Below are 25,143 nucleotides of genomic sequence, written 5' to 3' on the forward strand. Positions count from 1 at the left end.
GCTAAAGTTGGAGAATTCAATTTTGAGTCTGGAAGGCTGCAACATGCCAGACAGAAGATGTTGTTCCTCAAGCTTGTGTTGGGCCTCATTCTAACAGTGCAGGATGCCACAAGACAGGTCAGAGTGAGAGTGGCATGGAGAATTAAAGTGGTAGGCAACCAGAAGTATGGTTGCTCCTGCATATTGAATGCCCAATCTGCATTTTGTCCCCACAGATGCTGCCTGAACTGAGTGTCTCCATTTTTTTAAATTTCTATTTCGGTTCTGGCACTTGCAGATTTAAAAATAAAAATTAATTTACTGGTGGTTGTCTGTGCACATGTGCAGTGCTGCTCTGTAACTGCTATACTTATTCCACAGAGTGCAATGGCTCTCCTGTCTTATTTTACAGTTGCTGCAGAATCAGGAAGAGGTTGAGAACATGATGAATGCCATCTTTAAGGGAGTGTTTGTCCACAGGTATCGGTAAGTAGCAGCTACTTAAATATCAAACCCTGTCTGTCTTTAATGGTCTGGTTGTCACCCTGAGATCGTTTGTACTCAATGTGCCAGTGATTAGGCGCTGGATGTGTTTACCAAGGTATTGGTGATGAGTGTTGTGCCATGTATCCAGGTATTGTATGATCTTTTCCACTCATTTGGCAGGGATTTGATTGCTGAGATACGCGCCATCTGTATTGAGGAGATCGGTGTGTGGATGAGGCGCTACAGTGACTCATTTCTTAATGACAGCTATCTGAAATATGTCGGCTGGATGTTACATGACAAGGTACTTTTTTTTTTGATGGGGGCAGCACAGTGGTTCAGTCGTACAGCCGCTGCCTCAAAGCTCCAGCGACCCGGATTCAACCCTGCCTTCCAGAGTTTGCACATTCTCCCTGAATGGGTTTCTCTGGGTGCTCAAGTTTCCTTTCACAGTCAAAAAAATGTGCAGATTGATAAGTTAAGTGGCAAGACTCTGACGGGGTCTGATGAAGGATTGCGGGTCTGAAATAACTGTTCCACTTACCATAGATGGTGTCTGACTTGCTAAGTTTTTCCAGCTTTGTTTCTTTTTTATTTGGAATTGGAAATTTGCATCTGTGGAAAGAAACAATTGATTTTTCAGGTCCAAGACAATTAGAACTGGAAGAGGATTTTGTTTTAACTCCATTCTCTAGAGTTTAGAAGAATGAAAGGCGATCTCAATGAAAAGTGGAAGATGCAGAGTGGATCCCAAGTGTGTAGTCAGGTTAAGTAATTAGGCAAGAGGGGTCTCTGGAGTATAATGTGAAACAACAGTTTTTCACTGGATAAGGAGGATAATACTAAAATACTAAAAAAAAGTAAATAAACTGTACACACTAGTGTATAATGGGATCTTGTTGAGCTGGTTCCTGAGGCACAGGAAGTCAATGTGTAAGTACAGCAGGCAATTAGAAAGCCAAAACTAGCGCATTGTCCTTCTATATAGGCGGGTAAAGTGCAAACTGAAGAAGTCTTGCTGAGAATGCACAGGGACTCGAGACCTCGCATATGTGTGCACTTTTAGGTCACTTCCCTTAAAGAAGGATTTGCTTGTCTTGGTTAATGGAGCCTAGAGCTAGCAGGACCCTTCTTGGGAGAGGGGAAGGTGATCCTGGAGACCTATAAGATTCTGACAGAATAGATGCCAAGAGGCTGTTTCTTCAGACTAGCGTTTAGAGCCCATGGGCATGGTCTTGGGATGAGGACTGATATGGAGAGAAATTTCATTATGTAGGTTGAGGATGTTCAGACATCGAGTTCAGATGGTCATCATTCTAAAAAGTTCATCTTCTCTTTGCTGGACCTAGTGAGTATATCTAGCATTTGCTGCTTTTATTTCAGATTTCCAGCAAGTGCAGTATTTTACTCTTAGAATCTGTTCAAGCGTAATGTTGATAGATGTCTAGAGCAAAAAAAACGAGCTACAGAGAAACTCGGCAGGTCAGGCAGCATCTGTGGAGGGAAATGGACAGTTGACGTTCTGGGCAGAGACTATTCACCTGGATTCAGTTCCTCCAGCTTGTGTTTTGCTCCAGATTCCAGCATCTGCAGTCTCTTGTAATCTCCATGATAGATTTTTGGACTGTAAAGTGATCGGGGGATATGGGGTTTGAATGGAAAAAATGGATGAGGCACAGGATCACCCATGATTTTGTTGAATGGCAGAGCAGGCTTGAGGGGCTAAATGCCCGTCTCCTGTTAATGTTCTAATATGGTCTGGTGATATTTCTATATAGCTGTAATATGACTTCCACTCACTTCTATTCCAGTGCCTTTGGGATGAAGGCTAATATCCTTTGGCCTTGTGTCCATTAGCTTTAATGATTTCTACACAAAATTCCTCTGTTCTGCCACAGTTCCTAACTTACCTTATGACTGTTTAAACAAATACTTATCTCTCATTTCACAAGTGAATATCTTCACAGTTGTCCACACTCAACTCCATCTGCCATAGTTTTGCTCAATTGCTTAATTAATTGCTGTCCATTGCAACTCTCTATTTACCATCTGCATCTACACTATTTACCATGCTGTTCAAGTTGGTGTCTGCAGCAGACTTGGAGACACGGTTGTCTTCCATCTAAGCTGATTAACCCAGTGAAAAGCTGCTCTATCAGTAATGGGCCCCTGACCTACCTTAATGTGAGGAACTTGATACAAAGTAGTGAAACTAACAGATGATATCAGGCATCATCTGTGGAGGCAGAGGGATAGTTGACGTTTCGGGTCTAGACCCTGCATCAGGACTGAGAGTGTAGCGGGGAGATGGCCAGTATAAAGAGGTGAATGGGAGGGGTGAGGCAATTGGTGGAACCAGGTGAGGAGGGGGATGATGGACAGATTGAACCAGATGGGGGGAGAAAAGGGCAGAGGTAAAGACACAGACTGAAAGGCGGAGACAACAAAGGGCTACAGATTTTGGAATCTAAGTAAAGAAGGTGATGAGTGGAACCAGAGATGGGAGGGGTGATGGCCAGATGGAACCAGTAGCCCAGTGGCTGATGGGCAGGTGGAACCAGGTGGGGGAGCGGAAAGAAACTGACTAGTGGGGGAGGGGGATTGGAAAGCTGCTGGTGGGGCGGGGTGGGGTGGGGGAAGGTGAGAGAACCCGAATAGATCTGGGGGACAGAGAAAGGAGCACGGGGGTGTGGGTTACTTGAAATGATTCAGTGTTCAAACACTGTTCAATGGTTGAAGACTACCCAGACAGAATGAGCTGTTGTTCTTCTAGTTTGTGTTTGGCCTCGCCCTGGCAGTCGAGAAGGCCACGGACAGACAGGTTGGTGTGGAAATGGGAAGGGGAGTTGAAATGTCGTGCAAGCAGGAGCTCGAGGGCTGTTACAGACAGAGTGCAGGTGCTTGGCAAAGTAGTCACCTAGTCTATACTTGGTGTTGCTAATGTGGAGGAAGCCACATCGCCAGAGACTTGGGTTTTTGGTCTGGATGGTTAAGTTTTGTGGCTAGATGTGAATATATTCGATTCTTTCTGTTAAATATTGCAGTGATTCACTCAATAACCAAACCACTCTAAAGTGATTTCCATTCAGTTTGGGGAACTTGGGTGGGCCAGAGTCTACTGCCAGTTTGGAGTTGGTATCACAAGCGCCACCTTGGTCCTAAACCCATCGTCTTTCCTATTACATTGTTTCAGCAACGAGAGGTGAGGCTGAAATGTTTAAAGTCGCTCCGACATCTTTATGAAAGCAAGGAAATCAGCCAGAAACTGGAACTCTTCACCAACCGCTTCAAGGTAAAGGGCCTCTTCTACTGTACCCATAACCAGGATCTGTGAGGCAGGCAAATTCCCGTCACTAATTAAGTAACTTTGGGATTGTGTGTCTGGTATTCATCTGATTTTGGAATTTTCTAGTCTTTGACAGCAAAAATGGCTCCAGCCCCAGCATGGGCTCAAGCCTTGTTGCTGAGTTTGCTGTTGGATTGAGCTCCTTGGCTTTTGATTTCTCTGTAGGACCGGATGGTGTCCATGGTCCTGGACATGGATTATGATGTTGCCGTGGAAGCAGTCGGTCTGTTGACTCTCATTCTCCAGTAAGTATGTTTCGGTTTTGTTTATTCATCCATATGATGTAGGTGTTGTTAGCATGGCTAGGATTTCTTGTTGATCCTTGACTGACCTTGAGAAGAAGATGACGAGCTGTGTTTTCAAACTGTGGCATTCCTGTGCTGTAGTGCTATTAGTTGGGGACTCGCACAATTCCTTCAGAAATGGAAAAATAAAAACATTGATTATACCGAATGTCTGAGCATCTATTTCGGAGTAAAAATTCCAAGGCTTCACCATACTGAGTAGAGCAATTTCTAGCCCTTATCCTGACACTGTGTCTCATTGATCTCAACTTTCTAGACAGGGGAAATGATCACAGTCTCCGATCACAGTTACAGAATGGTAACAAGGTGCCAGAGGAGGTGGTAGAGGTAGATAAAATTACAATATTTAAAAGGAGTTTAGGCAGATACTTGGATAGGACATAGAGGGGTGCGGACCTAATGCAGGCAAATGGGATTAGCGTTGGTAGACATCACGGTTGACATGGACAAGGTGGGCTGAAAGGGCCTGTTTCTGGGCTATATGATTCTGTGAGCACGGAATAAGACCATTTGCCTCTAAGTCCTCATCAGCTGTACTTAAGAGCAGCCTAGCTTGTCCCAGTTTCTGTAATCCTGCAACTTCTTTCAATTCAGTTTCTCCATCCAGTTCCCTTTTGAACACGATGATTGAATCTGCCTAGCAGTACACACCAGACCCTAATTCCTTGTGGTATGTATTTTCTTTAAAAAAAAGACCTTACTCATGTCACATTTTATTCTTTTGTCAATCACATTTTTATGCCCCTAGGTATGTAACACCTCTGCCAATAGGAACAGGATCTCCCTATCTTTCACTGTACCCATAACCAAGATCTGTGAGGCATTGGCAAATTCCCCTCACTAATTAAGTAACTTTGAAATTGTGTGTCTGGTATTCATCTGTCAGTCCACCTATTCTTTCCTCAGCCTTCATGATTTTAAGTATCTTTTAAGATTCCCCTTGTATCTGAAGAAACTGTAAGGGAATAATCCCAGTTTGTCTAGTCGATCCACATAACAAGGCCCACATCCCTGAAATTTTTTAAAAATCTTTGTGCCCTCTCTAAAGCCTTTACTTGTCTCTTAAAATGTGAGGCACTTAACTGGATGCTGTATGTCTGATCTGGTGTTTTATAAAGATTAATCATTGGGATAGTTGTTTCTACTTGTCAAGCTTCACAGAGCAGCACAATTGAGTTCTAAAGTTTATCAAGGCTGAGCAAATGCCATAAATTGTTGTAAATGGAAGGACTGTAAGTAAAATGACACATTTCATATAATCTTCCATTATTCCATAAGTACTACAAGCTATTTTATGTTAATATAACCACTATATTCTGTACCTTACATTGAATAAACCTGTAACTGTACCTGTGGCATCCACTCATGTCGTCTTGTAATCTGTGTAATTCCAGCAGTTACTTAAAGCAGCCTGTTTCCTACTCTGTGCCATTAATCAACTGTCTGTATTGTCTTTGCAAGTCATCCTTTAACTATAAATGTAATTTTCCCTTTAACTTTAGATTTTGAACCTTCCTTATTTTATAATTCAATAATCACACCTGTAACATTTTGATGGACCTCCTCTTTGATGTTTGTCTGCTGTAAGAATATGATCGTTTGATATAGAAATATTTGCTGCTGGATCATTATACCAAAAAATCGTTGATTGGAAAGAGCGTTAGCATTGGGGCATTATTAAAAGACTGGTGAATGGGCTTGACTGTATTAATCATTCTGATGTTTGCCACTTCCAAAGGCAGCTGGAGGAGAACCAGGTATATTGGCACCATCTTGTGTGTTGACTTGTAAATCTCTGACGGTCGCTGCAGAGGATCAAAGTAGGTTGTTTGTGCTTGTGTAAGCAGTTTATTCATTTCCTGTCAGCTGACAGGCTGTTTGAAAAGTCCAGCACAGGCTGCCTTGGTTTCTCACAGCATGCTAGAGCAGAATTTTTGGATAATTTTTAGTCCATATTGGTTTACTTGTTGAGCAGTTTTAATTCATTGCTCCTTTACTGTTTAAAAGCCCAGGATCCCATAAGCTTTTTTTTAAATCACTTTTGCAACCTGCTCTGCTGCCTTCAGTGAACTATGCGCATAAATTGTTGTATCTGGATTAGAGCTGAGCCCTCGTTTATATTTCCACTTCCTATCAAAATGGAATAGTTCACATTCTCAGCATTAAGTTTCATTCTACCAGCAATAATTGTTGTTATGCCCATCACAATTCACTACACTGCTGCTTGAGGTATAACTCGTTCTCAGTTCTTTTGACTCTCCTTTGTCAATGGGTTGTGGATTTAAATTCTGCTCCAGCATCTGAGTGCATAATCCAGGATGACATAAGTGGAAAAATGGACATAAGGGGCATGTAGAAAAAGATGTTGAACAGGTTTTCTGTCTTCCCTCTTGGCTGAATGTGAAAGATTCTGTGGGCTAATCGAAGAGAAGCAGGAATGTTCTATTTGGTGACCTGAGCATTATGTTTCCCTCGAGCACTTCACTTGATCTAATCTTTGACTCATTGCAATGAGTGAGATCTTGCTGTGTTCAAATTGGCAGCAACCTTTCTTACTATCACAGGATTGTACTTCATTGTTGTAACGGGTGCTTTCATGATATTTAATTACAAGTCCTCCTTTGTGTCCAGGAATACTGAGGATGTGTTGAGCAATGAGGAATGCGAGTGTGTGTACCCCCTGGTGTATGCCTCTCACCGCCCGACTGCAGCAGCCGCAGGACATTTTGTATACGTTAAGTAAGTTGGATTTGAGCTCTTTATTAACTTACTGATTTTATTAATATTTGGATAGTCAGTGACAGTGAGACAAGACGCGTGTGTGCTGCCTGTTCTCGGGTTTAATAGTTAGGATTGCCACTTAGCTCGTCAGCGCTCCTATTTTCCTGCTTAGTGATTACTCTGCAAAGCATGTGGGCTGTGACCTGGTTCGTGGCCTTCCACAATCATACTATGCTGTTGCAATGCACGTTTGAAATGGCTACCGTAAAGGACTATGACAGTAAATTTATCAAACTGTGGGGTCAGCTGAAGGAAATGGTTTCAGTGCTCCTGTAGCAACTTCCTGTGTGATAATTGAGTTAATGTAAAGATTTGGCAAAAGCAGTGTGAGCAGCCACTGTGCTTTGGCTAGCTAAAGTGAGCATGAGGAGCTAGTGTGGTGCCAGCACCCCCCCCCAACCCATGACACACTTCTCCACTTGGGTCTGCGACAGTGAATTCCTAGTACCAGTTGACTCTGTTGGTGATGAGTTGTCTCATGTGTTTTGTTAACTTTAGGCCCTTCAGTTCAGACCTGTCATAAAATTCCACTCTGTTTCAGGCTGCGGCGACATTACGATGAAGCTCACGAGGAGACTGTAGCTAAAGAACGAGGCAGACGCAGTGTGAATGGAGAGTTCATTAAGCTGCTGCTCACATTTTTCTTGGAAAGCGAGGTATATCGTGATCTTTGAGTTCACTGATAGGAGAACCCCATTGATGGGATTCCAAAAATTCGTATTTATTTAATGCATTTAATGACCAAAATGTTTAAAGGAGATTCAAGTCACGTTTGACACTACTCCATGTATTTCTTGACCAAAACTAAAAAAGGGAATAGATATCTTTATTAGTCACATGTACATTGAAACACACAGTAAAATGCATCTTTTTGCGTAGAGTATTCTGGGGGCAGCCCGCAAGGGTTGCCATGTTTCTGGCGCCAACATAGCACGTCCACAACTTCCTAACCCGTATGTCTTTGGAATGTGAGAGGAAACCGGAGCACCCAGAGGAAACCCACGCAGACACTGAGAACGTACAAACTCCTTACAGACAGCAGCCAGAATTGAACCCAGGTTGCTGGCGCTGTAAAGCGTTACGCTAACCGCTACACTATGGCTTAAAATGTCAGTGCTTCACTGTTTGCCAGCTAAGCCCCAGCCACTGGAAATGTGAAATGAGTTGTTTTAATTTCACTCTCCCATTGATCATATATTTTCAGTGTGTTTTCAGTGTCTCACTGAGGACAGAGACAGTGTTTCTGTAATGTCACTGCCAGTTTCTTATTCCCTGCTTCTAATAAGCCTAGATTTACTTTTGTTACCATCTTCCTAGTTGCATAATTGCAGAAGGTTTTACAATTCCTATAATGTTAGTTCATGCTGACAATCTTTATATGTGCTCTCAAAATTTTAGTCAGTCTTTAGAGTCATAGAGTACTACAGCATAGAAACAGGCCCTTCGGCCCACCTAGTCCATGCCACCTGATCTTCTGCCTGCACCCAGCCCATATCCCTCCAACCCCCTGCCGTCCATGTACCTATCCAAATTTCTCTTAACTGTTACAATTGGACCCGCATCTACCACTTCTGCTGGCAGCTGGTTCCACATTCGCACCACCGTCTGAGTGAAGAAGTTACCCCTCAGATTCCCCTTAAATATTTCGTCTTTCACCCTAAACCTATGACCTCTAGTTCTAGTCTCACCCAACCTGAGGGGGAAAAAGCCTGCATGCATTCACCCTATCTATACCCCTCATAATTTTGTATACCATTATAAGATCTCCCCTCATTCTCCTGTGCTTCAGGGAATAAAGTCCTAACCTGTTCAACCTTTCCCTATAACTCAAGGTTCTCAAGAGCCAGCAACATCCTTGTAAACTTTTTTTGCACTCTTTCAAGTTTATTGATATCTTTCCTGTAGGTAGGTGATCAGAACTGCACACAATACTCTAAATTTGGCCTCACCAATGTCTTGTAGAACTTCAACATAACATCAGATATCAGAGGGAGGTTTTTTACCCAGAGAGTGGTTGGGGCATGGAATGCGCTGCCTGTGGCGGTGGTGGAGGCAGGTACATTGGTCAAATTCAAGAGGTTGTTAGGTAAGCATATGGAGGAATTTAAAATAGAGAGGTATGTGGGAGGAAGGGGTTAGATAGTCTTAGGTTTAAAGATTGGCACATTTGTGCTGTACTTTCTATGGATTCCCAATTCCTGTACTCAATGCCCTGATTTATGAAGGCCAAAGTGCCAAAAGCACTTTATGACCCTATCTAGCTGTGACACTGCTTTCAAGGAACTATGGATCTGTATTCCCAAGTCCCTTTGTTCTACTGCACGCCTTAGAGCCCTCCCAAAGTGCAACATGTCACACTTGTCTGCATTAAATTCCATTTGCCATTTATCGGCCCATTTACCTAGCTGGTCAAGATCACACTGCAAGCTTTGATAGCTTTCCTCGCTGTCCACTATGCCCCCAATCTTGGTGTCATCTAAAAATTTGCTGATCCAGTTTTCCATGTTATCATCTAAATCATTAATATAGATGATAAACAACAACGGACCCAGAACTGATCCTTGTGGCACACCACTAGTCACAGGCCTCCAGTCAGAGAGACAACCATCTACTACCACTATCTGGCTTCTCCTGCTAAGCCAATGTTGAATCCAATTGGCTACTTCATCCTGAATGCCAAGTGGCTTAATCTTCTGGACCATGTCTACATGGATTTTAGCAAGGCCTTTGACAGTGCCCACTGCCTTTCCTTCATCGAACTTCCTGATAAACTCCTTGAAAAACTCCCTAAGATTGGTTAGACATGACCCACCACGCACAAAACCATGTTGACTATCCCTAATTTATCCCTAACTTTGGTTTCTAAAATTTTCCCAATCCTTTTGCCAATCCTAGTAAACTTTCTTGTGATTCAATATCCTGCTTAACTTTAAAGCTCTAGTCTTGGGTTTTTGTCACTTTCAAATTGTGAAATTCTACATTATTACATTTCTCCAAAGTATCATTTTTTTTAATGAGATCGCAAATTAATCCTGTCCCATTACACTTGACTAGTTCTAGAATAGCTGGTTGCTCAGCTGGCTTAGATAGGAAATTCTGCTTCAGGGTTTTTATCACCAGTTGATTTGTCCAGTTTAGAAGAAGATTAAACTTCCATGATTGTCTTACCCTTTCTATGAACCCCCCCCCCCCCCCCCCCCCATTAAATCTTGATTTAATGTACTTGTATCCTGCTGCCTCAGCACATAGACATCAGACTTTGCTTTGTGAACTCTATAGTTGACAAGTTCTGCATACTTGTTGTGTGCCTTCCTCATTCTACCCCGTGTGTTTCCCTTTGGGCTGGTCACTTAACAGCGTATGACCTTTTGCCAGCTTTCCTTGTGTCCGCTATTTGTCATTGCTTCAGTGGTACTGAAATTGTGAAGATTTTTGAAGTTTGGCACAACATTGTGGACTGACAGGCCTGTTCCTGTGCTGTACTGTTCTGTGAATCAGAGCACTATTTGGATTTATCCCTGGAGTATATGACAATTGGTATTGGTTTATTATTGTCACTTGTACTGAGGTACAGTGAAAAGCTTGTCTTACAAACCGATCGTACAGGTCAATTCATTACACAGTGCAGTTACATTGAGTTAGTACAGAATGCATTGATGTAGTACAGGTACAAACAGTAACAGTACGCAGAGTACAGTGTCACAGCTACAGAGAAAGTGCAGTGCAATAAGGTGCAAGGTCACAATAAGGTGCAAGGTCACAACAAGGTAGATCGTGAGGTCATAGTCCATCTTATTGTATAAAGGAACCATTCAATAGTCTTATCACAGTGGGGTAGAAGCTGTCCTTAAGTCTGGTGGTACGCGTCCTCAGGCACCTGTATCTTCTACCTGATGGAAGAGGAGAGAAGAGAGAATGTCCCGGGTGGGTGGGGTCTTTGATTATGCTGGCTGCTTCACCAAGACAATAGAGGTAAAGACAGTCCAAGGAGGGGAGAATGGTGTCCGTGATGCGCTGGGCTGTGTCCACAACTCTCTGCCGTTTCTTGCAGTCCTGGGCAGAGCAGTTGTCGTACCAAGCCATGATACATCCAGATAGGATGCTTTCTATGCTGCATCGGTAAAAATTGGTGAGAGTGAAAGGGGACAAACCAAATTTCTTTAGCCTCCTGAGGAAGTAGAAGCACTGGTGAGCTTTCTTGGCCGTGGCATCTACATGATTTGACCAGGACAAGCTCTCAATCCTCTTGACCTCAGCACCATTGATGTAGACAGGTGCATGTACACCGCCCCCTTTCCTGAAGTCAATGATCAGCTCTTTTGTTTTGTTGACATTGAGGGAAAGGTTGTTGTCATGACACCATTCCACTAAGCTCTCTATCTCCTTCCTGTACTCTGACTCATCGCTGTTTGAGATATGGCCTACAATGGCGGTATCATCTGCAAATTTGTAGATGGATGTAGGGCAGAATTTCATTTAGACAATTCCATTTAGACATAAGTGTTCTAATTGATGTTTATTACCTCAAGTTTACAAAATAGTAGTTACTGAGACTTAAAATGAATAAAGCCCTGCGAGGAGAAATAATTTCAGAAGGGTCAAGATGGAAAGCAATTCATTGGCCCATCTGGGTAAAGCACAGCCACAGCATGAGCAGTCTACAGGCGCAGCTGGGAGATAGAGGTGATCCCCAGTGTTTCTGGTTATGCAGCTGGAGATGTGCACACTAACCCCAGCTCTGAGTTGAAGTTTATGAAGAGAAATTGAAAGATTGGGGAAGCCCTCTTGGAGTTTCATGTGAAAGACCTGTCTCTGTTCTTGTATTAAAGTATCTTGGTCAAATGCACTGCTGAAATATAACCAGGGTATATGGTATTCAGTTCTAGAAATGACACCAGTTAGGGTGTCTAACTGGTTAAAATTTAGATAATGTCTCCTGATCTTGTGCTTTTTACCTGCGTAATCCAGGTACGTTTACTATTCCCTAGAATTTGGATCTTGCATTTTTTGCCCTTTGGAAAAAATCTAATGTATTCTCAAATATGATCATATTTCCTTTCTTCCTAACATGAACACTGATTGATGTTTATTTGTTTCTCTCCTAAGCTCCATGAGCACTGTGCATATCTGGTGGATAGTCTTTGGGACCATGCTGGATCAGTGCTGAAAGACTGGGAGGGGATGACTGAGTTGTTACTGGAAGAGATTGAAGACAACGAAGAGGGTGAGTTCGCAGCTGTGGGCTTTGCATTTGCACCAGAACCCCCACACATACAATGGTGCAGTAAGTTGACATTGGCTCTGTGTTGCATGTAGCTGGGTGTGCATTACAGGATGTTTTTGGTGCTGGGCACTGAAGGTTGAGCTGAAATTGGGAGATTGTTTACAAAGAATGGTTATGGCATTGAGTAATGAAGTGTGAAGGGAGCTATTTGGTCTTTCAAAATCTTACCACCTCTATGTAAGAGCTTGAAAATCAAAAATAAAAATAGAAAATACTGGAAATACTCAGCAGAATGAGCAGCATGTGTGGGAAGAGAAATGATTAATATTTCACATTGAGCACCTTTTTGGAAGAACTGAGAGAAAGAAAAATATATTGGGTTTCAACTAAGGTGCTGAAGGAAAGGGAGTATTTGTGATAGGGTGAAGCCAGGGTTGTGGGGTACAGGACTAAAGTCAGATGGGTTAATGAAGTAGTTAGTGGGTAATAAACAAGGGTAATGTGTTACAAATGACAGGGGGGAGTGGGACATGCCCAACAGATAAGGGGGTGCTACTGGAGAGAAAAACTGAGCTGATACCACTGAACAGGACTTGCAGCAAGAATGGCCAGTTCTGACACACTCGGAGAAAGAAAAGGATAGAATTGAAATGCTGAAAAACACTATGATGCTGGAGGAACTCAGCAGGCCTTTGTTTCTCTGGAATTGAAACGCTAACTGTTTGTCTTTCCACTGATGCTGCCTCACCTGAGTGTTTCATTTTCTGTTTTCATTGCTGTTTAAGAACAATCTGGCTGGTCATATTCCCCTGCCCCCTCTCAGTAGCCCTGTAAATTCTCAGCTACTAGCTCCCTTTTGAATGCTACAATTTAATCAGTCTCCTCAGCTCCCCTGGCAGTACATTCTGGACCAAATCAGTCACTGATCCTATTGTCACCTTCATTCTACGTCCTCTGGTTTTTTGACCCTTTCACCAACAAGATCAGTTTCTCCCTATCTCTTCTGTTGATATACTTTTCAAATATCTTTTCAGATTCCCTCTATTCAGGAAGAGCCCCATTTCTCCACTCTATCAATGCAGTTAAAGTCCCTCATCCCTGGAATCATTTTAATAATTTTACATAATAATTGCTGAATTGGATGCAATTGCTGAACTAGCTACAATGCATTAATGTGTGTCTTTGCTTGTTTCCCAGGTCTCAGTGATCAGGAGGAGGCTGCTCTGATTGAACTAATGGTTTGCTCAATGCGACAAGCTGTGGAGGCTCATCCACCCATTGGCAGGCTTTCAGGAAAGAAGGTAAGACTGGGTCCTGGACACGAGATTCTGCTGATGCTGGAATCTGGAGCAACACACAAAAATGCTGGAGGAACTCAGCAGGTTAGGCAGCATCTATGGAGAGAAATAAACAGTTGACGTTTTGGGCCGAGACCCTTTCTCAGGACTGAGTCTAGGGTGACTGGGAACAACCTCTAACAGCAGCAAGAGGACGACCCAGGTCATTGGTGGGTTTGTGTCCACGAGAATTAGGGACCAGTGAGGTGTGATCAATCATTTGTATGTGTGCAGCTTGCTGTGTCATTCTCTGCTCTGTGTTATCTTGCAGCATCAATCATCATGAAATTTAGCTTTAGTCTGCTGCATGAAATCTTCCCCTTCTGCTACTGGGGAAGTATGTTTTATGTGCTTGTGTTACACCTGTTCTTCAAGGACGCTTGTCTGGGAAAGGATTAGGTACAGAGTGATGATGGATGGAGGGGGGTGGTGATGAATCACCTGATCAGGATACCCAGGCAGAGAGGAGGTTGTAATGAATTTGAATGATCAAGTGAGCTTGTGGTAAGGTTCAGCCAGGTGTGAGGGGTCAGCACAGTATTTATTAGGCGGACTCCTGCCTAATCACATTAATTTCAATGTTTTGAACCTGTTTCAGTTGCTGACTGCAAAAGAGAAGAAGCAGCAGATGGATGACCGTGCTAAACTGACAGAGCATCTGATCGTCATCATCCCACAGCTCCTGGCCAAGGTGAGGAGAGGGTGTTGACCCACAGATTCTGGTGAATCAAAGCAGGGCTGGGTGGGTTAGCAACATTGCTGCTGGTCATGGTGAAGCAAGGGGGCAGGAGTGGGATGCATTTCTATACATCCTGGGATGAATGGGGTGGTGAGGATGGAGATGTTTCTAGAAAGCGGGACTCCTCACTGAAAATTCTCTCTTATTCTTCCACCTCCCCCCCGCAGTACTCTGCTGATGCTGAAAAAGTGGCGAATCTTCTACTGATTCCAAGTTTCTTTGACCTGGACGTATACAGCACCAAACGGCAGGAGAAGGTGAGAATGCAAGTGGGAGGGAACAGGTGCCATGACAGAGTTCTTGTCCGTGGATGTCGCCATCCATGCTCACTCTCTCTGCTGCCAGGTTGGCCCATCTTCCTACCCCATGTTCTTCTCTTTCCTCCTGTCTCCCTAGCCCTCCCCTACTCCATACACTTTAAGGAAGTCACTGGAAGTAATAATAGCCTATCGAGCCCCTCGAGCCCTTATGTTCAATGATTTTGGCCAATCTTGTGCCTCAACCCAATTTTTCTGTCTTGTTCCCAGCAACCAGTGCCCTCTGAGGTAGAACATGCATGGAACAGACCACCACAGAAACAGGCCCTTCAGCCCACGATGTCTGTGCCGAACACGATGTCGAATTAAACTAAATCTCTTCTGCCTGCACATGATCCATTTCCCTTCATTCTCTGCATATTCATGTGTCTATCTAAAAACCTCCTGAAACACCACTATTGTATGCCTCCACCACTACCCTGGCAACCTAATTCCAAGCACCCACCACTGTATTTTTAAAAAAAATGTATATACGTAAAAAGCTAGCCCTGAACGATACAGCATTCCAAAGATTTGAGTGAAGAAGTTTCTTGCCTCTAGTCCTGTGTACTTTTTTTTTAACGTATTCATTTGTGGGCTGAGCTGACATTTCCCTGAGCCCGTCCCCAGTTGCCCTCGAGAAGGTGGTGGTGAGCTGCTGCCTTGAACAGCTGCAGCCCTTGAGGTGAGTGTACCCACAATGAGAAAGTTCCAGGATTTTGACCCAGTGACGGTGAAGGAATGGTGATATAGTTCCACATCAGCATGGTGTGTGGTTTGGAGGGCAACTTCCAGGGGTGACGTTCTCGTGCTTTTGCTACCCTTGTCCTTCTAGCTGGTAAAGGTCGTGGTTTTTCCCTCCTACCTTCCCTCCTCTTCTCCCTTCCCTCCTCTTCTCCCTTCCCTCCTCTTCTCCCTACCATAAACCTCTCCCCTTTTACCATTTGCAGTACCTGGACCTTTTGCTGAAGCAAATCCGAGACATTGTTGAAAAGCACACAGAAGTGGAAGTACTCGAGGCTTGTAGCAGGGCCTACTACACCCTGTGCAATGAAGACTACACCATCCGTAATCGTGTGGACATTGCTCGCAGCCAGATAATTGACACCCTTGTCGGGATATTCACTCACTCTGCTGAGGACATGCTGCATGAGGTAGGCCAGTCTTGAATACAGCTTCAGTGCAGATCATTAGAACAGTATTTCTTGTAACTATGATCCTAACTCCCATACTAGTGGAAACATCTCAAGAAGACAGCCTTTGTAAGTGCAGGACCAGAGTTTTCGGAGGAAATTGAACAAAACTGAAAGCATCACCTCTAACAGTGAAGCCCTGAAAATCAGGGACACCAGAGGTCAGAATTGTCCAAGAGATGCAGGGGCTTTCTGAAGCAAGAATGAGAATTTTAAAATGAAGTTGTAGCTGGTTTGGATGTCAACATACATCATGAGATACTACTTAAATATGAGATATGATTCTTATGGTATATACATTGTAGACTACAGACCAGCAGAGGCTGAGAACAGTATACCATTAGAACAGTATTCGGGTGCTTGGAATGGGCTGCCGGGGTAGTGGTGGAGGCATACGATAGTGGTGTTTCAGAGGTTTTTAGATAGACATATGAATACACAGAGAATGAAGGGAAATGGATCATGTGCAGGCAGAAGAGATTTAGTTTAATTTGACATCGTGTTCGGCACAGACATTGTGGGCTGAAGGGCCTGTTTCTGTGGTGTTCTGTTCCATGCATGTTACCGTGCATTGGTATGAACAGCAAAGGATTGGGTAACAGTGTGTGCAAGTGTGAGTAATAGACTGGGATGACTGTTGTAAGAATGTCAGCAGCAAAGGAATGGAGCTACTCCAAACGGGAATGTCAGCAGCAAAAGTGGAGTACCTTGGTGCAGCAGTGTTAGTGGAGTGAGCAGTGGAGGACGAGGCCTACAACGTAAGCCCTATGTTACAGTTCAGGTTATGGAAATTCACCCTTACAGAATTAAATCACTACCCAAAATGTTGAGATCCGGAATAAAATTCGCTCTCACGGAATTTGTGGGGCAATAAAAGTAAGTAAATCAACACAAGATTTGTTTTTTTTTCCAACTCGTGTTTCTTGCCGCGTAAACAGGTGATGCGGCATCGCGTTATTGAAAATCGGGATACGGGCCATTTCTTAGGAACACAGCCCCCTCCCATCATGTGGGGGTTCGCCTGTACTTGGATCTAAACTAGCAGTGGTTCCAGCTCTCAGTTCTGGAATTGGAGGACAGAGTGCAGAGATGCTATTGTGGGTGGAAGCTGGAGTGGACTAGGACAGGGCTCGCTTTGCAGTGGGGTGTATGGTTGGCTGAGGAAGTCAGTGATAGGATCTGTCTGAGACTGTTGTTAGTGCTGATAAGGAGGTTATAGATGGTGCTTGCCTGGTGCAGGCTGAGGGGATTTGTGGTAAAGCTGGATCTGCCCGCAGAGGTGCGAGGTTACGTGGTGAAGTGTGGGGGGAAAAGAATCTAGGAAAGATTGGGTGTGGCCCTTGCTGTCAGGGGACTGTGACTGAATTATCAGGAGTGTGAGGGGACAAGCTGGCTAACCTGGATCAGAGGTGTGGGTTGTTGCTGTACCGTTGTCGTTATTCTAGCAGATTGTTTTTGCTGCGCAGAAGTCTCCTTCCAGTTTCTTTTATCTCATAAGCATATTGAAAGTCAAAAAAAATTACAGATGCTGTTAACCTAAAATAAAAACAGAAAATACTGAAAATGCCCAATGTTGGGCAGCATATGTGGAAAGAAAAACAGTTGAAGAGTCTTTGACTTGAAACATTATTGGAACTGGAAGAGTGAGAAAATAAGTTGCAGAGAGGGGGGGAAGGGGAAGGGGAACGGAATGGACAAAGGAAATATCTCTGGGATGATGAGACCAGGGTTCCCAGGTAATTCCAGTGTTTATGGAACTCTGGTTAATGGATTCATGAGGGCAATTAGAGAAAATAAAGCTCTATTAAAGTTATGAAATGCAGCTCTGCAACTTAAAACTAACTTGTTTCCTCTTTCCCAGTTTGATGATCTTTGACGTTAAATGGTAGCTGTTTCTCTTTCCATAGATTCTCCTGGTAATGTTGAGGGCTTCCAGCGTTTTCTGTTTTTGTCCCATGAACGTATATATTGTTTATCTCTCCTATACTTGTTTAGCTTCCCCTTAAATAACAAGACTGGGGTATCTCTTACTATTGGTGGAAAGATGTGCACTCTAAGCACATTCAGGTAAAGTGGCTTACCTACTGTATTTGTTATTAACTGTCTGATAAGATGAGCACTTTAATTTGGTTTGCCCAACAGGTGATCAAATTTTGTCTGGGTCAGCCATATTATCTTTTATACTCCAGTTACAGTTGAGCATTCCGTTTCCTAGAGAAAAGAACCACAGTCTGAGTTTTTCTATTGGTTATAATCCCTCAGTACTAGTATCATTCTTGTCAGCCTCTGCTGGTCTGTAGTCTGCAATGTATATACCATAAGAATCATATCTCATATTTAAGTAATATCTCATGATGTATGTTGACATCCAAACCAGCTACAACTTCATTTTAAAATTCTCATTCTTGCTTCAGAAAGCCCCTGCATCTCTTGGACAATTCTGACCTCTGGTGTCCCTGATTTTCAGGGCTTCGCTGTTAGAGGTGATGCTTTCAGTTTTGTTCAGTTTCCTCCGAAAACTCTGGTCCTGCACTTACAAAGGTTGTCTTCTTGAGATGTTTCCACTAGTATGGGAGTTAGGGACATAGTTACAAGATGAGGTGGTAGTCATTTAGAGCTGAGGTGCACAGGAATTCTTAGAGGGCGATGAATCTCTGGAATTCCATATCCCAGAGGTTCTGGTGGCTAGGTCAATGTGGGTATTTAAAGAGGAGGTACATATCTTCTTGGAAGATTTGGAGAATTCAGGATTATGGAGAACCGGCACAGAAGAGTTGAGGCTTGGAGCAGATCAGCCATGAACATATTAAATGGTGGGGCAGGCTTGAGGAGCTAGGTGATCTACTCCTGTTCATATTTTTTTGTGTCTTCATGTTTTAGACACTTGTGCAGCTCAGTATTTAATTTTTGTTTCCAAGCGCTTACTTGAAGTACTTTTGTTGTGATATTTTACTGTGTTGAATGAATGTTGAGAGTATGTGGTGTGCGAGATATACAAGGAATACATTTCGATGGATGTGACTGATACTAGTCATATTTTCAGGTCGGAGAGGCTGATGAAGACAACCTATACACTGTGGCCACATCACTGAAGAGAATTGCTACTCTGTACAAGTAAGTGAGGCATTTTTTAGTGTGCAAGGAACATGTACAGGAGCTGCAACTGTTATCCATTCCTTGTGCAAAAATAAAAGGAACTGCACCCTAATGAAAGAAGTTAAGGATGGCATTTGACCCAAAGGGGAGCAATGTGCAGTTGCAGAAAAAGTAGCAAGCTTGAAGATTAGAACTCGGCATAAAGGACCAAGGGATTGATTGAGTGTGAAAATAGGGTATGAGAGTAAATTTGCAAAGAACATAAGTGATATGTAAAAGCTTCCCTGAATACATAAAAAGACAAAGATAAATTACAGTCCCTTACAGTAAGAAACAGGAGAATGGGGAGCAAAGAACTGGCAGAGCGATTAAACTAATACTTTGGTTTATCTTGATGGAAGAGGACACAAATAACTCCCCAAGGCATTTTGAGCATACATTTAAAGCAAGAGGGTAGCCAGGGAGAGAGTAGGACAATGAAGGGAATTTATCCCTTGAGCCAGAGGAAGTGGGCAAGGTACTAAGTGAGTACTTTATCAGTATTTACCAAGGAGAAGAACATAGAGAATAGAAAAATCAGGGAGGGGTATTCTAGGGATATATCAGGGAGCTGATTTTCTCAGGCATATTGATATCAAGGAGGTGGCAGTGTTGGGTATCGTGAAGAACATTGAGGTGGATAAATCCCCAGGGCATGATGGGATCTATCCCAGGTTACTGAGAGAGGCAAGAGAGGAGATTGCTTTTCTTTGACAGAGAGCTTTGTATCCACTTTAGCCACAGGTGAGGTCCCAGAGGACTGGAGAAGAAACAATGTTGTTCCTTTGTTCAAGAAGGGCAGTAGGGATAATCCAGGAAATTATAGGCTGGTGAGTCTTAAATCAATGGTGGGAAAATTATTGGAGAAGATTCTTAGGGATAGGATTTACTCACTTTTGTTCTTATGTCGGCATGGCTTTGTGCCGGGGAGGCCATGTCTCACAAACTTGATTTGAGTTTTTTAAGGAGGTGGATGTCAGTAAAGCATTCAACAATGTCCCTCATGGTGGGCTGATGCAGAAGATTAAGGCACATGGGATCCACAGTGACTTGGTAGATTGGATTCAAAATTGGCTAGGTCATAGGAGACAGAGGGTAGTGGTGGAAGGGTGTTATTTTGATTGGGAGTCTATGACCAGTGATGTTCTGCAGGAATCTGTACTGGGACCTCTGTTTATGATGTATATAAATGATTTTGATAAAAATATAGGTGGGCTGATTTGAAAGTTTGCAGACGACCCAAAAATCAGCGGAGTTGTAGATGGTGAGAAAGGTTGTCAAAGGATTCAGCAGTATATAGACCTGTTGGCAATATGGGTGGAGAAATGGCTGATGGAGTTTAATGGGAGCAAATTTTATTCTGTATTTCAAATTTTTGTGGGGTGATTTGTGAATTCTGTAGGGGCGAATTGACATTACCCAAAGGGTTGCCTGTGAATGTCAGGACCTTTCAGGGGCATTGATGTACAGAGGAATCTAGGGGTGCGAGTCTATAGCTCCCTGAAAGTGACAACAGAAGTAGATAGGGTGGTAAAGAAGGTGCACACTATGCTTGCCTTCATTGGTTGGGGTATGGAGTATAAAAGTGGAGAAATTTCTGTTAACCAGTGAGGTTTACCGTTGATTATGAAGATTTGCACGAAGGACAATGTGACTGAACACTTGAATAAATGTTAGTTGATGAGTGAGAGCCAGTGCAGGTCTGTTAATGGATGATTCATGTATAGCTAAATTGGTTGAGCATTTTAGCAGTTTACTAATAAACAATATCCATTGAAGCTTATATTGAACTTCAGAAGGTATTTGGCAAGGTTCCATTTAAGGTTATAAGCAAAATTTAGAGGGTATGGATTGTAGTTAGGTGGTCTTTAAATTTAGTCATAGGCGATGGGGATTAAAAACAGTATTTTTCCCTTTTCGGCAAGATGTGACAAGTGATGTCCTTCGGGCTCTGGACTGGAACTTTTGCTTTCAGCCACATTATTGATGGGATGAATGACTAGAGAACTCTGCCTTGATTGCTTCATTGCAGATTGTGCAGTAAGTTGAGTAGATGGAAGTAAAAAGTTTCGGATATTCCCTAGACTGGGGCTTTATTACTGTGGTAAGCAGTTCAGTATTGGAAACTGAGATCATCCCCTTTAGCCCAAGGAAGTTAAAGTTGGATGTTTGCTAAATCCTTTAACTGTGGAAGAATAGTGACTTGAATGCCCATGTACAGGAGACACTGAAAGCTTTGCAAAAAAAGGCAGTGGGACATGGCATAACAGGTAAATGCCGGAAGTACTTGGGTCAAGCATCACCTGTGGAGAGAAAGAAACAGATTGGAACGTGCCCTTTATTTCCTGGGTTCACAGCTGTAGTTTGATTCCATTTGTAGAACTAAATTTAGTGTTGGTCATTGCACTTCAAAGGATGTATGCTGGAAGTTACAGCATAAATTCACTAGAATAATATTGGGGTTAAATTCTGCGAATAAATTTCCTTGACTGGCCTTGTGTTCACTGGGGAATAGAAGCTGGACCGGTGATCAGCCTGGGGTGTTAAGGATAATTAAAGGCGTTGACAGAGTGAATAGAGAGAATCCATTTCTTCAATAAGAGTCAAAATAAAGAAATGCAACTTTAAACTTGGAGCCAGGCTTTACAGGAGTGATGTCAGGAAGCACTTTACAAAAGATCTGTCGATTGTCACTTAGTTGTCGCATTTGTATTTGTGCCCATTTTGTATCCTGGCTTTTAATTTCTAAACCTGTTTGTGATCAAGGCCTAATGTCTCCCAGCTAAGGTCTTCACTTGTGATGTGTGACTCAATGATGCCTGACATTACTTATTTGCCTTATTCTGTCGTCATAGTGCACACGATCTTAGCAAATGGGAGCTATTTGACAACTGCTGCCGGATCCTGGAGCGAGGGATTGACACAGGGGAGATACCAGAACAGGTAATGCAATCTTCTGGCCAACTAACATGATAGTTATGAAAAAAGTCTTACTATCTCATTTATCTATGCCTTTCATAACTTCGTATACCTCTGTTGGGTCCCACCTTGGTAAGATATTGATCAAGGACGTGACAGATGGAATATAATGTGGAGTAATACAGTGTCAAAGTCGAGTTTGTCATGTGCACAAGTATATGTGTGCACAGGCGCAATGAAAAATTTGCTTGCAGCAGTATCATAGACGCATGGAATCAGATAAGCAGCATTCACAAGAAAAACATAAATTAAACATAAATTGTACACAATTTTTACAAGAGAACGCAATTAGAACAAAAAAACCCAGTCCATTTTAGTGCAAAGTTGTCATAGTGTTGCTAAACTGTAGTGATTAGGATTTTGCCGATTGGTTCAAGAACCAAATAGTTGAAGGGAAGTAGCCGTTCCTGAACCTGGTGTTTGTGGGACTTAAGGCTTCTGTACCTCCTGCCCAATGGTAGCTGCGAGAAGATGGCATGGCCCAGATGGTGGGGATCTTTGATGGATGTTGCCTTCCTGAGGCAGCGCCTCCTGTAGATAGTACTGATGATGGGGAGGGATGTGCCCATGTTGAATTGGGCAAAGTCCAATTGGGCAAACTCTTTGCAGCTTTTTCTACTGCTGCGCATTCGAATTGCAGTACCAGACTGTGATGCAACCAGTCAGGATACTTTCAACAGTACATTGTTGGACTGTTCGGTGACAAGCCAAATCTCCTCAACCTCCTAAGAAAAGACGCTGGTGCGCTTTCCTTATGATTGCATCTATATATAGATCATGAGGAGCATAGGGTGAAAGCACTTGGTCTTTACCAGGAAGAGGTTGCTAAAAGCAAGAGGACAGAGGTTTAAGATCAGAGGCGAGAGATTTAAAAGTGACATCAGTGGCATCTTCATGCAAAGGGCGGTGTGTATTTGCCAGGAATGGTGGTTGAGGCGGGCACATTAGCAGCATTTAAAAGCCATCTATATAAGTACGTGGATAGGAGAGGTTTAGATGGCTATGGGCCAAACACGGCCAGCTGGGGCAAGCTCACTGGGCAACACAGTCGGCATGGACCAGTTGGGCCGAGTGGCATGTTTCTGTGCTGTATGTCTCTGTGCTTGGCCCAGGACGGATCATCTGATATGTTAATACCCAGGAATTTAAAGCTGCCGACTCTGTCCACCGCTGATTCCCCCAATGTGGACTGGTGCATGTTCCTCCTCCTTCCCCTTCCTGAAGTCAACAATCAGCTCTTTAGTTTTGTTGGCACTGAGCGTGAGGTTGTTGTTGCAGCACCAGCCAACCAGGTGTCCTATCTCACTCTGGCAAGCTTGACTCATCGCCACCCGTGATTCGTCCAACAACAGTAGTGTCGTCAGTGAACTTGAAGGTGGCATTGGAACTGTGTTTAGCCACACAGGCGTGTGTATACAGACAGCAGAGCAGGGGCTAAGCACGCAGTCTTGAGGTGCATCTGTGTTGATCATCAGCAAGGAGGAGATGTTGTTACCGACCCTCAGTGACGTCTGCTGAAAGTCAAGTATCTAATCGCAGAGGGAGGTGCAGAAGTCCGGTTCTTGAAGCTTGATTGGTTTGGATGGGATGATTGACTGGAGAAATCCTGCTACATCTTAGTATAATGGCCAAGGAATAACTTATATGGAATGAAGGTGAAGATCTAAAAGTAAATGGAAGAACTTTTTTATGCATTGAGTAGTTGGGGTCTGTGAAAGCATTGCCCCGGTAATAGTGGAGTTCAGGTTGCAATTAGACCAGCCGTGAAGTGACGTAGCCTTGAGTGACCTACTCCTCGTTCAGATGTGTGTATTTAATTGTAGTGTGGTGGATAGTGAAGAAGGTTATCCAAGGTTACAGCAGGATCTAGGTCAACTGGGAGAGTGGACAAAGGAATGGCAGATGCAAGTTAACTCAGACAAGTGCAAAGTGATGCATTTTGGAAAGTTAAACCAGGGCGTGCATAGTGAATGGCAGGGCCCTGGAGAGTGTTGTAGAACGGAGAGACCTGGGGGTACAAGTTTAGTTCCCAAACTGTGATAGGGTGGTGAAGGTCTGTGGCATACTTGCCTCAGCGGACGAGGCATTGAGTTGGGACGTCATGTACAAGATGTTGGTGAGATTGCACCTGGAATATTGTGTACATTTCTGGTCACTACTATAGAAAGGATGTGATTAAGCGAGAGGCTGCAGGAAAGATTCAGAAGGATATTGCTGGGACTGGAGGGCTTGAGTTATAAGGACAGACTGGACAGGCAGAGATTGGTTTCCCTGGAGCGAAGGAGACCTTTAAAGGGGTGACCTTTATAGAGGTTTATAAAATCATGAGGGGCACAGATAAGGTGGGTGGGCAACAGTTCTTTTTTCCTCCAGGGTAGGGAAATTTGTGACGATAGAGGGCATAGGTTTAAGATGAGGGGGGGAAAGATTTAAAGGGGATCTGAGGAGTTAAATTTTGACATAGAAGGGTGGTGGGTATATGGAAGGAGTTGCCAGAGGAAGTGAGGGAGGTGGGTACAATTACAATGTTTAAAAGACATTTGGTCTGCTACATGGATGGGAAAGGTTGAGAGGGATATGGGCAAATACAGGCAAATGGGACCAGCTTAGACAGGCAGCTTGGTTGGCATGGGCAAGTTGGACCAAAAGGCCTATTTCTGTGCTGTATATAATTGAGTCACCTACTCCTAAGCATGTTATGTTTTCTTGCACACCAGTTTGGCAGGGTTGGAGTTGTATATGTAGGAGGTTATTGAATAAGGCTTGCTCTGTACCAGCACCTCACAAAACAACTTGCAGACCACAAAGTGTTTTGGACAAGACTGTATCATTGAATTAGCTAAATGTTGTTAAAACACTGTGGTAATATTTCTCTTTCTCTCCCTCCCTCACCTGCACCCCCTCCCTCAGATCATCGTTCAAGCTCTGTTATGTGCTCACTTTCATGTCCTCTGGAGATTGGCTGTCATCTCAGAGTATCCAGCGACCAAGGTAATAAACTATGCGGTAGGCCGCCTCAGTTGGCAAAAGACTTCTGAACCAAATCAGAGGCTGAAGGCTTAGTTAAGCTTGCAGTACACCATAGGACAAAACAGTTTGAACCAGGATGGATTAGGATGGCTTGTGCTTTAAGAGTTTGTTCTCAAGAGTCAAGGCAGAGCAGCTATGAAGGTGTGTTTCATTGGACAATATAAAGGGATCTTTACTCTGTATCTAGCCCATTCTGTACCTGCCCTGGGAATGTTTAATTCCACGTTGGATAGCTGAAAAGGGAAAGTATTCCATTATATAAGCATCTTTTTTCAACTCAAAAACTTAACATGTTGATGAGGCTAGAGGAAAT

General features: G+C 43.3%; 1 protein-coding gene across 3 annotated transcripts in view; it reads left to right on the forward strand.

The window, feature by feature from the left end:
* Positions 1 to 25,143, forward strand: part of LOC127586485 (cohesin subunit SA-2-like) — an 86,926-nt gene that overhangs the window by 27,755 nt on the left and 34,028 nt on the right. For all 3 annotated transcript variants that reach the window (XM_052044499.1, XM_052044500.1, XM_052044501.1), the window contains exons 12-25: positions 392 to 465; positions 646 to 769; positions 3,659 to 3,757; positions 3,977 to 4,056; positions 6,748 to 6,855; positions 7,439 to 7,553; positions 12,004 to 12,121; positions 13,319 to 13,422; positions 14,057 to 14,149; positions 14,365 to 14,454; positions 15,444 to 15,647; positions 18,730 to 18,800; positions 21,677 to 21,764; positions 24,711 to 24,791. In XM_052044499.1, coding sequence (XP_051900459.1) covers positions 392 to 465; positions 646 to 769; positions 3,659 to 3,757; positions 3,977 to 4,056; positions 6,748 to 6,855; positions 7,439 to 7,553; positions 12,004 to 12,121; positions 13,319 to 13,422; positions 14,057 to 14,149; positions 14,365 to 14,454; positions 15,444 to 15,647; positions 18,730 to 18,800; positions 21,677 to 21,764; positions 24,711 to 24,791 — 1,449 coding nt within the window. The remainder of the gene's footprint in view (positions 1 to 391; positions 466 to 645; positions 770 to 3,658; positions 3,758 to 3,976; positions 4,057 to 6,747; positions 6,856 to 7,438; positions 7,554 to 12,003; positions 12,122 to 13,318; positions 13,423 to 14,056; positions 14,150 to 14,364; positions 14,455 to 15,443; positions 15,648 to 18,729; positions 18,801 to 21,676; positions 21,765 to 24,710; positions 24,792 to 25,143) is intronic.

The sequence above is a fragment of the Pristis pectinata genome, chromosome 37, assembly GCF_009764475.1.
Source record: "Pristis pectinata isolate sPriPec2 chromosome 37, sPriPec2.1.pri, whole genome shotgun sequence".
In the NCBI taxonomy this organism is placed as follows: Eukaryota; Metazoa; Chordata; class Chondrichthyes; order Rhinopristiformes; family Pristidae; genus Pristis; species Pristis pectinata.